Genomic DNA, 15,000 nt, shown 5'->3' with positions numbered 1-15,000 from the left:
TAACAATAAATATGTAACAAAAGCCGTCCCAAGAATCTTAGGTACGTGATTTGTGATGCGTCATTCAGAATACTACAAGTATGTATACTAAACGATGACTACGTGTTACTGTAATATTAATGATTTGTATTCATTTAGAGTGGAGCAGTCCTGATCTGCGATTGGACAATAAAGTGGGTGTGTGGACCATGGTACTACATTTCGGGGACGACCATTGGCTCATAAGAAGGACGTCACAACTTGTTATTTTTCATTTACGACAAGTATTTTCCCAAAAGAACATACACTCGCGCCACGCAGACCTTTGCAAAATTAACTAGTATCTGTATCCAGCTGACGAACATTAATTTTCCAAGCTAGAAACATTTAGTTCTAAAAGTATAAATATGGATACACGCTTCACATATTCATTTGCCTTATTCCCCATGGAATTCTCAAAGAGTTTCGCTCACTTGGCAAGTGTCCAGATTCATAGTGAAGGGGGAGGGTTGCCACACAGTTTAATGTCTGGTGAGAGTGGAGGCGACGTCTGACAGAGGTATAGGTGTTGTATTTCTGTAGGGTTGGGTAAAGTGATTGTGTGCTTGAGTATGTGAGCTGTGGTGGAATTAGTGTGGAGTTCCTGTTTTCGATAAATTATTTGTTGTCGTTTTGAGAAGAGAGTTCTGTTAAAACGTTTCTTTATCCACGATCGTGTGTGAATGAACAGATTACTGATGTAGAAAGGTTTAAGGTGGCCTTGTTGATTAAGCTCGTGTTAGAGATAATGGTTGAGATATCATAACAGTTTATATGTCTTGGCATAGGTATTTTGCAGTGTAATATAAAATGATGCAAAATCAGCAAAACTTTACAATTTAGGTTTATAGCTCAGCCATTGAAATGAAAAACTGCCTCACCTTTAGTAACAAGGACATTTGACTTCAGCTGCATCGTTAAGAGGCAGATTAATAAAGTTACGTAAATTGCCAGAATATATGTTCTGTAATCTTTGCACAGGATGGTAATGATAGTAAATGCTCAACTTCATTCTTATTTTGTAGGACGTTCTGGAAGGGACAGCATGCAAAACCGTAATTAAGCCATGCAAGTAAAAGAGGAATTGGAAAAATGCCTATTATAAGGAAGTGAAATACTACTTGTGAGACATCTTAGGATGATTAGATCTTTTATTTAAAAGAACGTTCATGGCACAGATATTAGTTATGTGGTTTAAGGTGAGTTGGCATAATTGGGAGTGCCATTGATAAAGCTCAGGTATTATATGCACTCTTTTAATGGTAATATAATGGCCATAGTAATACTACTGCAGCTGGTAGTATAGCTATGGTAAGACCAGCTGCACATTGTTGTCACTTGTGACTACTTATGGCATTATGGTGTTTTCCTGTGCTACTTCTATATTACTGGCACTATTATGTTAACTTGGCACACAATAAAATCAGCTGACTTGTCAAGATAAAATGTACACAACTTCATTTTTTCACTTATTTTCCAAGTGTATCTGCATTTCATAAGGATGCATGCTTTTCTCCAGAACTATTTAAATTTATGAAATGTAATGAGCTTAGGACTAAGTAGATATAAATGCAGTGAATTAGAATAATGGAAGTAGTATGACGGAGCAATTTTACATAGCCATGTTTTTTTGTATTTTTAGAATTATTCTCAACCCTTCCTCCCACATGTGCTGATATTAATATGTAATGTTATGCATAAAAAATACTGTATCACATAAGATGTTCTAAAAGGACCTATATCTGCCTTGTGAAAATAGCAAAGCCATCTTTTATCAGATTAACAGCTATTCCTTTAATGATTTGTCTATTAGTACTAATACTGTTTAAGCTGTCAGTATCAGAGATATGGTGGTCAGTCTTGAGACTTGGTGAAAGGGTTAATTTATGCGATGGAGGTTGACTGTTGTGATAGCAAGTTACTGATAAGAGATAGTCCTCTGAAGCTTATCAGTTACTAACCACTCTTGAGAGTAAGCTTCAGTCTGTTGAAGGTATTCTGTATAAAAGGTATGTTTGATATGTTTGAAGGAATGGATGAAAGTAAATAATACATGAAGCATAGGACCAATATTGATTTATTGATTTATATATTTGTAATGGATGACACAGTGAAAGCTGTATATATTTTTTAAAATGTTTTTTGTTACATTAAAAATGGTAATGTAAGCTGTTAATTTATATGCTTGCAGATGCCTAGCCTTCTATATGTAATTTTAATTGCTAAATCTCTTTTTGAAAACTAAGTTATATAAAATGCATTATGATGATCAAGAATACCATTCAGTTATGAGTAGGATGATGATTGTTTCCAGTACTGAATGGGAATGGTTATTAGCATTTATTACAATTGTATGGATTCACAATCATGTAAGAGTATGCTTTTATAACTTTTTCCATACAAATGCAATGCTCCTTTAATATAGTTTAACAAAGACTTGGAATAAAAGGTGATTTTGGATGTAGTGTAATGACTGGTGTAGTGACTGTTGTTATTGTGTTTGGTTATTTTTGTTGATAGGAAATTTTTAAATGAAAAAATCACCAATTACTTTATTATTATCCAATTGCAGGTTGTATTATACATAGTTAGATAATTAGAATGGGGGAACAACGTCTTGCCAAGTGGTACTTTGGAGGCCTAGCATCATGTGGAGCAGCATGTTGCACTCATCCACTGGACCTGCTAAAGGTAAATAAGAAATTCATATTACTCTTTATTTATTTGTAAATAAGGAGGAACTGACACTCATTATGTAATGTTCTTTACAAAAGTAATGATTGACTGTTGGTTTCAGGTTCATCTCCAGACACAACAGGTGGCCAGTATGGGAGGCTCTCAGATGGCTGTGCATATAGTGAGGAGCCAAGGCCTTTTAGCTCTTTACAATGGCCTCTCAGCCTCTCTCCTTAGACAGATTACCTATTCAACAACAAGATTTGCAATTTATGAGGTAAGATTCGTATTTAATTTGTGTCACTGTCACTAATCATTAAACATTTCTACATTTTAGTGCAACATTAGGTTTATACTTGTTGCTTCAAAGTAGGATAATGATTTATTTTTTATAGGTAAAGAATATAGGTAGTGATAATATTTTTGTTTTATTTTTTGTTGTTGATAAGCTAGCTACCTGATATATGAATTAAAATGTTTGAGGCTGTTTTAGGTTAGCTTGTGAGATATTAGAATATAATCTAGCCTTAGTTTTGTTTATTTGCTAGAAGATAAAGCTAGTATGTTGGTTAATTTGTAAGGAAACAATGCATTCTTCACATATGAAGTGAACCAATAATCAGTTGATGGATTTGAACATAAATGTGGATGAATGATTTTAAAAAGTAGTGATTTGTTGTTCTAACATCAAATTATATCTTTATGAAATTATTTGATCTCATTTATATCATATTCAAATTAATGTTATTTAATTTGTAATTTTAATGTTATCAGTTTCATTAGTTATTTTTTCATAGATAGGCTTATTGAATTTACCAATGTTTAAAAATTGAACTTACCAATATTTTTTTGATATTTTTGATTCAGTATGAAATTCAAAAATTCCTTTTAGATTTTTTGGTTTACCAATATAACATATACTGAGGATAGGATAAAGAAATTCAGCATTGGCATAACAAAATTGTGTGAGCTTCATATTGACTTGTACATTGAACAGTAACAGTTTTATGCTCTTAGTTATTTGCTAGTGCATGTATTGTTTATTGTTAATAACCAGGAAAGTGTTGTGCTGTTTTGATCTGTAATAAGAGTTTACTTCTTACCGTTGATAATGAAGAGCAGCTCTCTTTCTAGGAAAATTATCTCTTACTTGTAAGTAAGGGATATACCCTAAGACAATTATCTTTTACAGCTTTAGCTTGAAGGAGGCGAAGGTCTGCCGTCCTAATTACCAGTCATAAAGCAGGACTAGCCAGGTTACCATGCTTGTAACCTTAGCAGCATGGTGTGAATTATGTCTGTAGGTGAAGTCTGATGATGGAGTGGTTCGAAGCTTACCTTTGATTCAGATCCTGATCTTTTCTTTCACTGTTTTTTTATTTTATTTTATTTTTTATATTTTTTTAACTGCATTTTTTTTCTCTCCCTCCCTCCTTCCTCTTTCTCCTTCCTCCTTCTCCCTCCTCTCCCTCCTCCTCCTCCCCCCTCCTCTTCCTCCTTCCTCCTCCCTCCTCCCTCCTCTCCCTCCTCTCCCTCCTCCTCCCCCCCTCCTCTTCCTCCTTCCTCCTTTTCCCTCCTCTCCCTCCTCTTCCCCCCCTCCTCTTCCTCCTTCCTCCTTTTCCCTCCTCTCCCTCCTCTCCCTCCTCTCCCTCCTATCCCCTCCTCTCCCTCCTATCCCTCCTCTCCCTCCTATCCCCTCCTCTCCCTCCTATCCCCTCCTCCCTCCTCCACCCTCCTCCTCCTCCTCCTCCTCCTCCTCCTCCTCCTCCTCCTCCTCCTCCTCCTCGTCCTCTCCTTCCTCCTCTCCCTCCTTCTCCTCCTCCTCTTCATCATCCACTCTGTTGTTATCCTCTTCCTCCCCTTTTGTTGTCCTCCTTTTTATCGTCTTCCATCTCTTTTTTCCCTCATGCCCTTCCTTTTTCTCCTCTGCTTTTTTCATCCACCTTCTCCCTGTCACTCTCTTTCTTCTTTTTTATGTTCCTCCTCATCCTCTTCATCCTTCTGTTTGTTCTCCTCCTTCTCTTCATCCTTCTGTTTGTTCTCCTCCTTCTCTTCATCCTTCTGTTTGTCCTCCTCCTCCTCTTCATCCTTCTGTTTGTTCTCCTCCTACTCTTCATCCTTCTGTTTGTTCTCCTACTTCTCTTCATCCTTCTGTTTGTTCTCCTCCTTCTCTTCATCCTTCTGTTTGTTCTCCTCCTTCTCTTCATCCTTCTGTTTGTTCTCCTCCTTCTCTTCATCCTTCTGTTTGTTCTCCTCCTCCTCTTCATCCTTCTGTTTGTTCTCCTCCTTCTCTTCATCCTTCTGTTTGTTCTCCTACTTCTCTTCATCCTTCTGTTTGTTCTCCTCCTTCTCTTCATCCTTCTGTTTGTTCTCCTCCTTCTCTTCATCCTTCTGTTTGTTCTCCTTCTCTTCATCCTTCTGTTTGTTCTCCTCCTTCTCTTCATCCTTCTGTTTGTTCTCCTCCTTCTCTTCATCCTTCTGTTTGTTCTCCTTCTCTTCATCCTTCTGTTTGTTCTCCTCCTTCTCTTCATCCTTCTGTTTGTTCTCCTCCTGCTCTTCATCCTTCTGTTTGTTCTCCTCCTTCTCTTCATCCTTCTGTTTGTTCTCCTCCTCCTCCTCCCCCTTCTCTTCTTCATCCTTCTCTTCTTCATCCTTCTCTTCTTCCTCCTTCTCTTCTTCCTTCTTCTCTTCTTCCTCCTTCTCTTCTTCCTCCTTCTCTTCTTCCTCCTTCTCTTCTTCCTCCTCCTCCCTCTCCTCCTCCTCCCTCTTCTCCTCCTCCCCCCTCCCCCTCCCCTCCTTCCTCCTCCTCCTACCCCCTCCTCCTCCCCCCCCCTTCCTCCTCCTCCCCCCCTCCTCCCTCTCCTCCTCCTCCTCCTCCTCCTCCTCCTCCTCCCCCCCTCCTCCTCCTCCTCCCTCTCCTCCTCCTCCTCCTCCCTCTTCTCCTCCTCCTCCTCCCTCTCCTCCTCCTCCTCCTCCTCCCTCTCCTCCTCCTCCTCCTCCTCCTCCTCCTCTTCCTCCCTCTCCTCCTCCTCCTCTTCCTTTTTCTTCTCCTTCTCCTCCCTTTCCTCTTCCTGCTCCTCCTCCTCCCTTTCCTCTTCCACCTCCTCCTCCCTTTCCTCTTCCATCTCCTCCTCCTCCCTTTCCTCCTCCTCCTCCTCCTCCTCCTCTGCCCTTTCCTCCTCCTCCTCCTCCTCTGCCCTTTTCTCCTCCTCCTCCTCCTCTGCCCTCTTCTCCTCCTCCTCCTCCTCTGCCCTTTTCTCCTCCTCCTCCTCCTCTGCCCTTTTCTCCTCCTCCTCCTCCTCTGCCCTTTTCTCCTCCTCCTCCTCCTCTGCCCTTTTCTCCTCCTCCTCCTCCTCTGCCCTTTCCTCCTCCTCCTCCTCCTCTGCCCTTTCCTCCTCCTCCTCCTCCTCTGCCCTTTCCTCCTCCTCCTCTTCTTCCTCTGTTCCTCCTACTCCTCCTCCTCTGCTCTTTCCTCCTCCTCCTACTACTCCTCCTCTGCCCGTTCCTCCTCCTCCTCTTCCTCTGCCCTTTTCTCCTCCTCCTCCTCCTCTGCCCTTTTCTCCTCCTCCTCTGCCCTTTTCTCCTTGTCCTCCTCCTCTGCCCTTTTCTCCTTGTCCTCCTCCTCTGCCCTTTTCTCCTTGTCCTCCTCCTCTGCCCTTTTCTCCTCCTCCTCCTCCTCTGCCCTTTTCTCCTCCTCCTCTGCCCTTTTCTCCTCCTCCTCCTCTGCCCTTTTCTCCTTGTCCTCCTCCTCTGCCCTTTTCTCCTTGTCCTCCTCCTCTGCCCTTTTCTCCTTGTCCTCCTCCTCTGCCCTTTTCTCCTTGTCCTCCTCCTCTGCCCTTTTCTCCTTGTCCTCCTCCTCTGCCCTTTTCTCCTTGTCCTCCTCCTCTGCCCTTTTCTCCTTGTCCTCCTCCTCTGCCCTTTTCTCCTTGTCCTCCTCCTCTGCCCTTTTCTCCTTGTCCTCCTCCTCTGCCCTTTTCTCCTTGTCCTCCTCCTCTGCCCTTTTCTCCTTGTCCTCCTCCTCTGCCCTTTTCTCCTTGTCCTCCTCCTCTGCCCTTTTCTCCTTGTCCTCCTCCTCTGCCCTTTTCTCCTTGTCCTCCTCCTCTGCCCTTTTCTCCTTGTCCTCCTCCTCTGCCCTTTTCTCCTTGTCCTCCTCCTCTGCCCTTTCTTCCTCCTACTCCTCCTCCTCTGCCCTTTCCTCCTCCTCCTACTACTCCTCCTCTGCCCTTTCCTCCTCCTCTTCCTCCTCCTCCTCTGCCCTTTCCTCCTCCTCCTCCTCCTCCTCCTTGTCTGCCCTTTCCTCCTCCTCCTCCTCTGCCCTTTCCTCCTCCTCCTCCTCCTCCTCTGCCCTTTCCTCCTCCTCCTCCTCCTCCTCTGCCCTTTCCTCCTCCTCCTCCTCCTCTGCCCTTTCCTCCTCCTCCTCCTCCTCCTCCTCCTCTGCCCTTTCCTCCTCCTCCTCCTCCTCCTCTGCCCTTTCCTCCTCCTCCTCCTCCTCCTCTGCCCTTTCCTCCTCCTCCTCCTCCTCCTCTGCCCTTTCCTCCTCCTCCTCCTCCTCCTCTGCCCTTTCCTCCTCCTCCTCCTCCTCCTCTGCCCTTTCCTCCTCCTCCTCCTCCTCCTCTGCCCTTTCCTCCTCCTCCTCCTCCTCCTCTGCCCTTTCCTCCTCCTCCTCCTCCTCCTCTGCCTTTCCTCCTCCTCCTCCTCCTCCTCCTCCTCCTCCTCCTCCTCCTCCTCCTCTCCCCTTTCCTCCTCCTCACCCCTTTCCTCCTCCTCCTCCTCCTCCTCCTCTCCCCTTTCCTCCTCCTTCTCCTCCTCCTCCTCCTCTCCCCTTTCCTCCTCCTCCTCCTCCTCCTCCTCTCCCCTTTCCTCCTCCTTCTCCTCCTCCTCCTCCTCTCCCCTTTCCCCCTCCTCTGCCCTTTCCTCCTCCTCCTCTGCCCTTTCCTCCTCCTCCTCCTCCTCCTCCTCCTCCTCCTCCTCCTCCTCCTCCTCCTCCTCCTCTGCCCTTTCCTCCTCCTTTTCCTCCTCTGCCCTTTCCTCCTCCTTTTCCTCCTCTGCCCTTTCCTCCTCCTCCTCCTCCTCCTTCTCCCTTTCCTCTTCCTCCTTTTCCTTCTCCCTTTCCTCTTCCTCCTCTTCCTTCTCCCTTTTCTCTTCCTTCTCCACTTTTCTCTTCCTTCTCACTTTCCTCTTCCTTCGACCTTTCCTCCTCCCTTTCCTCTTCCTCCTCTTCCTTTCCTCCTCCTCTTCCTTTCCTCCTCCTTTGCCCTTTCCTCCTCCTTTGCCCTTTCCTCCTCCTTCTCCTCCTCCTCCTCCTCCTCCTCCTCCTCCTCCTCCTTCTCCTCCTCCTCCTCCTCCTCCTCCTCCTCCTCCTCCTCCTCCTCCTCCCTTCCCTCCCCCTCTTCCTCCTCTTCCCTTCCCTCCTCCTCCTCCTCCTCCCTTTCCTCCTCCTCCTATTCCCAGTCCTCTCTTTCCTCCTCCTCCTCCCTTTTCTCCTCATTTTAATTCCTTTCCTCCTCCAGTAACATACACTGATGAGATATTAATTATTGTTGATTTTATTTAACACTATACTACTTAAGGCAGAGTATTGCTCAATTACCCCATTTTTGTAGTTACCTAGAAATGTGTCCATTTGCTTTTAGGGGTAAAGCACATTATTTTACAATTAAGACATTTTTTTCATAAAAGTTCTAAATGTATTTCATCTTCATATGATGAATGTGTATACTCAGTGTGGACCTTAGTAACAATTATCCTTCCCTGCATACATGAATTCTTTGAAAGAACATTAAGAGATTTTGCTATTCCTGGACATCAGCTTTGTGGTATAGTGTTAATGACTAATACAAAGAAGGGAATGTGTCTTGGCAGAACCACTTCATCAGAGCTTTATCTTGATGCATGAATAAACTTTACATGAGCCAGCTCACAGATGCCTTGTCATGTTTTGATTGCTTTCATTGTTTCAGCTTTCAAGGCTTATTGTACCTTTATTTTGTAAGTGACACCATGTATCCTGGAAGACATCCATATTTTCTCCCTTCAGTATCATGTTTGGTTGAAATTATTTGTAACTTGATGAAAGAAAAAACGTAGATGTATTCATGAAAGCATAATTGAGATAATTTTACGACAGCAATTAACTGTCCTTTGTATGATCCAGTTTTATTTATTTTGTTTTGCTGTTGCTTAATGTCTGACTGTAGAATTATATTATTAACAACAAGCGCATACACAACTAAGATTAAGAGTACTGATATGAGCACAACATTTAGTATAATTTATGGTACACAAGTGCACTTTATGCTAAAGATATGAGAAATCTATTTAGTGAAACTTCACAAGTTGTGGCAAACACACAAATTTATGTAGATTGTAAGGCTGATTGTGAATGTATGATTCAGTAATTTCATGTGTTATGATTTGGAGCAGTTCTCACTAATGAATAATGTTCTGTACCAGAGCACAAGAGAACAATATTCATACATTACTAATGGCTTTACAGATCTCTTGATATAACTTCAAGGATCAGGTTAGTGCAGAAGCAACACCATCAGCACTTGTTTTCTACAGCAACATGGAGAATGTAGATGCAAATATAAATTTATAAATGAAATGCAGTTAGCTCTGCTTGAAAGATAGATAGGCTTAGCCCATTCAAATGAAGAGTTAAAGTTTCACAGTGAAACATGTATGATGTGTATATATAATATATCTGAGTGAGTGACTGACTGAATGAGCAAGTAATAAAGTGTGATTGAGTGAGTGAGTTGAGTGAGTGAGTTGAGTGAGTGAGTTGAGTGAGTGAGTGAGTTGAGTGAGTGAGTGAGTGAGTGAGTTGAGTGAGTGAGTGAGTTGAGTGAGTGAGTGAGTTGAGTGAGTGAGTGAGTGAGTTGAGTGAGTGAGTTGAGTGAGTGAGTGAGTTCAGTGAGTGAGTGAGTGAGTTCAGTGAGTGAGTGAGTGAGTGAGTTCAGTGAGTGAGTGAGTGAGTTCAGTGAGTGAGTGAGTGAGTTCAATGAGTGAGTGAGTGAGTTCAGTGAGTGAGTGAGTGAGTTCAGTGAGTGAGTGAGTTGAGTGTGTGAGTAAGTGAGTTGAGTGAATAAGTGAATGAATGAGCAAGTAATCAAGTGTGTGTGAGCGTGAATGTGTGTGTGTGTGTGTGTGTATGAGTTGAGTGGGTGAGTTGAGTGAATTGAGTGAGAGAGTGAGTTGAGTGAGAGAGTGAGTTGAGTGAGAGAGTGAGTTGAGTGAGAGAGTGAGTTGAGTGAGAGAGTGAGTTGAGTGAGAGAGTGAGTTGAGTGAGAGAGTGAGTTGAGTGAGAGAGTGAGTTGAGTGAGAGAGTGAGTTGAGTGAGAGAGTGAGTTGAGTGAGAGAGTGAGTTGAGTGAGAGAGTGAGTTGAGTGAGAGAGTGAGTTGAGTGAGAGAGTGAGTTGAGTGAGAGAGTGAGTTGAGTGAGAGAGTGAGTTGAGTGAGAGAGTGAGTTGAGTGAGAGAGTGAGTTGAGTGAGAGAGTGAGTTGAGTGAGAGAGTGAGTGAGTTGAGTGAGAGAGTGAGTGAGTTGAGTGAGAGAGTGAGTGAGAGAGTGAGTGAGAGAGTGAGTGAGTTGAGTGAGAGAGTGAGTGAGTTGAGTGAGTTGAGTGAGAGAGTTGAGTGAGTTGAGTGAGAGAGTGAGTGAGTTGAGTGAGAGAGTGAGTGAGTTGAGTGAGAGAGTGAGTGAGAGAGTGAGTGAGTTGAGTGAGAGAGTGAGTGAGTTGAGTGAGAGAGTGAGTGAGTTGAGTGAATGAGTGAGTGAGTTGAGTGAATGAGTGAGTGAGTTGAGTGAATGAGTGAGTGAGTTGAGTGAATAAGTGAATGAATGAGCAAGTAATCAAGTGTGTGTGTGTGTGTGAATGTGTGTGTGCGTGAATGTGTGTGTGCGTGAATGTGTGTGTGCGTGAATGTGTGTGTGCGTGAATGTGTGTGTGCGTGAATGTGTGTGTGCGTGAATGTGTGTGTGCGTGAATGTGTGTGAGTGTGAATGTGTGTGAGTGTGAATGTGTGTGAGTGTGAATGTGTGTGAGTGTGAATGTGTGTGTGAATGTGAATGTGTGTGTGAGTGTGAATGTGAATGTGTGTGTGAGTGTGAATGTGAATGTGTGTGTGAGTGTGAATGTGAATGTGTGTGTGAGTGTGAATGTGAATGTGTGTGTGAGTGTGAATGTGTGTGTGAGTGTGAATGTGTGTGTGAGTGTGAATGTGTGTGTGTGTGAATGTGTGTGTGTATGTATGTATGTATGTATGTATGTATGTATGTATATGTATGTATGTATGTATATGTATGTATGTATGTATATGTATGTATGTATGTATGTATATGTATGTATATGTTTGTATATGTATGTTTGCATGCATGTATGTATATGTATGTCTGTATGTATATATGTGTGTGTGTGTGTGTGTTTTTATGTATGTATGTGTGTGTGCATGTGTGTGTGTGTGAGTACCTGTGCGCTAATATTTTATAGATTTATATATATGTATCTTTATAAATTTATGTATGTATATTTATACATATCTTTATATGTATATGTTGATACATATCTTTATATGTATATGTTGATACATATCTTTATATGTATATGTTTATACATATCTTTATATGTATATGTTTATACATATCTTTATATGTATATATGTATGTATGAGTTATCTCATACATACATATATACATATCTCAATGTGTATATGTATGTATATTTATATATGTATCTGTTCATATATGATATATTGATATATATATATTTTTTTATTTCTATTGATATATATGCTTATATATTCATTTATAGATGTATGTGTTTATATGTAAATTCACATATACCAAATACATATATCTTATATTTAAATGTATATGTATATGTTTGTAAGTATGTAAAGTTGTTCATTTTGAAGTATGCAGTGTCTTTATACATTCAATGGTTACTAACTTTTGATAAGACTGGTCCGTGTTTTTATTTTTGTAAGCTAAAATACTAAATAATGGAAAATTGCCAGATGTTAATGGGAATTGGTTCCCAGTCATTGCAATTTTGTATTTTTATTTATTTATTTATTTTTAATAATGAAGAAGTAATATGGAGGAAATCACAGTAAATATATATAAAAGAAAATTATATAGATTGAATAATGTTAAACAGATGACCCATACATGATTTCAGGTAGTGAAACAGCGGCTTGGTGACAGTAAGGGTGAGCCTCTTGCATTCTACAAGCGAGCAATGTTAGCTGGCTTTGCTGGAGCATGTGGTGGATTTGTGGGCACACCGGGAGACATGATCAACGTGAGGATGCAAAATGACATCAAATTACCTGTAGACCAGAGAAGAAAGTAGGTTGCTTGGTTAAGGCTATTTGATTTTGTGGTATTAAAACTTCATTCTCAAAAATTAAATTCACATACTTCTTGAAAATTTACAGTCCATAGTTGTTAACCATTATTGATTTATAAAGTGATTTATTTTTCTGGAATTTATATTGTCTGCCTTTATATAGGATTGTGGTAAAGATGTGATAAAAAAAAATTGCCGTGGTAAACAAAAGATAATCTTGGAGGATATTGGAGGACAGTGGAGATAAGATTGATAAAACATGATAAAGCATTTTCTTGACAAACAACATAGATGAAGGAAATAAAATTCAATGTTATTGTCATTTCACATTTGTGAAATTAGTTTGACTACATAAGATATGATGGCAATTGTGACTGATCTGAAGATTGTTGTATGTAGATGTACCTTGATGCACATTAATTAAGAGATGTGTATTTTTCAGCTATAAGCATGCACTTGATGGCCTCATACGTGTTCTTCGTGAAGAGGGTGTGTCAAGATTATTTCGAGGAGCTTCAACAGCAACTTTTAGGGCTGTGCTAATGACAATTGGTCAACTCTCCTTTTATGACCAAATAAAAGGATTCTTGCTGTCCACACCTTATTTTAAGGACAACCTGACATGTCACTTTACATCTTCCCTTGCTGCAGTAAGATTTATTTTTTTTTGTGTGTGTGTAGATCATGCATGTGTGTTTGTGTACATTTGTTTATGTTAAAGTAAAAGCAAAATACTGTTCAGGCCTTGTCATTTACTGTATCAGCTAATTGTATATATTTCTTTTCATAGTTGATAGATATGTTAATGTTGGGTGATCTTTACATTACCATTCAAATGATATAAAATATTTCTATAATTACTTTTTCTTTATTCCAGGGTGCAATTGCAACAACCATGACGCAGCCTGTAGATGTCATTAAAACCAGAGCTATGAATGCAAGACCTGGGGAATTCAAGGTGAGTGTGATGTCAAATTATAAAGTGAAAGGATTTAGAGTTTACTTATTTCCATTTTTTAATATTAGGATAAAGGACTTAGCATAAAACTGGTTGCTTTTTCACTCTCATTGTTTTTGAGATACAGTAATGAGATACACATTTTCTTGTGTACAAAATTTTGCTCTTCAAAGGCCAAAACTAAAATAGCCTAGGTGAAACATGATAAATCATACCTGTTTGGTAGCCGGGGGAGTCAGGTAGGGTGAAAGTTTTGCAGTTTATAGGGGTTAAAAAGTACTTTCAGAATAGATGATCTCCTAAGAACATTCTGAATAACATTTCCAGAAAAGACGGGTGTCCCACATATGAGACACCCGAAAAAATAAACATTGCCGGGTGTCCCGCCATTGTGACGCTGTATCATTGCTTGCGCTCCGACGCAGCAGCGGGCTGTGGCGGGCGGGCAAAGTGTGGGGCAGCCCCGCCCGCCAATTTTATAGCCTCCCGGAATCTTTTATTTTCGTCTTCAAAATATACCCGCATTAATGGGTTAAGAACATGCTCTTTCTTGATCCATGTCTAAGGGGAAAGCAATGCTAACTATCCCCATATTCTTACAGTATGCAGGAAAATGGTTATGTTTTCAAGTATCATATTCTAGATCTTGATCTGCAGATTATTAAAAAAGGAATGATTGTTTAGTGATCTGGTTTCTCACATCTGCTTTAATTTGCCACTCTAACTTTATTCAGAAGTCAAATTTTTCTCAATGTTTACATTGGCTTGGGTGTGTTAGTGCATACCACTCTTAACTTCTCAAGCAGCTGACCATGTGCAGTGTCTTTCATGTGGTTCAGTATGGTGCATTACCCTGTGACTTTGGATTTATGTACTATAGGTTTTTTATGAATTTTATTGCACATAGAAGGCTCCACAGTTTTTAGCCACCAAGCTGTAAATTAACCCCTTTGATCTGGATGCTTCACAGCCCACACATGGCCCAAAATACAGGCATTAGGCTTACTTGAGCGGCAGTTTTACGGGTGTGCAGCTTGGAGGCTGGGCACACATGAACAATCATGTGTGGTTACAATACTTCATGCCTCCCCTTTGGAATATTAATTTCTCTTTTATTGCATAAACCTTTTTTGCTTTTTTTCATTTTCCAATGTCTGTATTTTTCATTTGATTTGCTTTATCAAGATGGTAATAGAATGTTTGTACAATCATAGTGAGTTATGTGTGTCACCCAGGCCTTCAGCCAATATTTTCATGATTTTGTAAGGTGATGGTTAAGGGGATGGAGACACAGCTATAAGTAGAACTATTAGGCGTGAATGAAAAGACACTTACATTTCCAACATTCTTTGAGAACATGAATGATGATGGAGTGATGTCATGATGTCATTTTGTAGTGTGTCACTTTATCTCGTTTAGCGACCTTGATAATAAACAAACTTGACTTTTTTATGGCTTCAAATAGCAAATATGCAATGAGAAGTGAAAAATATCCCTTATGTCACTAAAATTTACTATGTCATCTTGTTGCGTCTGCATGATGTTATCAAAAACTCTAGTTTTAAGGCACTTTGTCATCTGTTACTCGGAACTCCTTCACTATCGAAAATACCCATAAACCAGCAAAATATTTCAGTTACTAGTCCTATATTTAAAGGATTACTCATCACCACATCCAGTATCACCCAAAAATTGTCTTTGTGACTGACAATTTTTTTTTTTTTTATGTTCTCACTGCTGAGGGTTGTCAAAGGAGTAGATCATTGGAAAGGGTTTTGTTCTAACAACAGTTTCTTTCTTAAATGGCTGGTTCTCACCACTTTTATAATATATCTAAGGTGGGAGCACCAAAGTTCCAGCTTCACATATTTTTAAAATTACTTTCTATTATATGTTTTACGTATGTATAAAATGTTTATGATATATCATAGGTATATTGAGAGCCATACAAAATTCTGCAGTGAGGAGAAGGAGGAGCAGCAGCATTTGGTGG

General features: G+C 40.7%; 1 protein-coding gene across 5 annotated transcripts in view; it reads left to right on the top strand.

Moving 5' to 3' along the window:
• The first annotated feature begins 442 nt into the window (after positions 1–442).
• Positions 443–15,000, top strand: part of Dic1 (Dicarboxylate carrier 1) — an 18,485-nt gene continuing 3,927 nt past the window's right edge. The window contains exons 1-6 of one of the 5 annotated variants that reach the window (XM_070145277.1): positions 443–538; positions 2,591–2,709; positions 2,816–2,971; positions 11,879–12,048; positions 12,492–12,699; positions 12,927–13,007. In XM_070145277.1, the coding sequence (XP_070001378.1) occupies positions 2,620–2,709; positions 2,816–2,971; positions 11,879–12,048; positions 12,492–12,699; positions 12,927–13,007 (705 nt within the window). In that variant the 5' untranslated portion in view covers positions 443–538; positions 2,591–2,619. Of the gene's footprint in view, positions 589–1,878; positions 2,028–2,590; positions 2,710–2,815; positions 2,972–11,878; positions 12,049–12,491; positions 12,700–12,926; positions 13,008–15,000 lie in introns of those variants that run through there. The other 4 variants (XM_070145303.1, XM_070145299.1, XM_070145293.1 and 1 more) reach the window with 4 other exon arrangements.

Source organism: Penaeus vannamei, chromosome 3, assembly GCF_042767895.1.
Source record: "Penaeus vannamei isolate JL-2024 chromosome 3, ASM4276789v1, whole genome shotgun sequence".
Taxonomy (NCBI): Eukaryota; Metazoa; Arthropoda; class Malacostraca; order Decapoda; family Penaeidae; genus Penaeus; species Penaeus vannamei.
The sequence above is the reverse complement of the archived record's forward strand: the minus strand, read 5'-3'. Positions and strand labels throughout refer to the sequence as shown.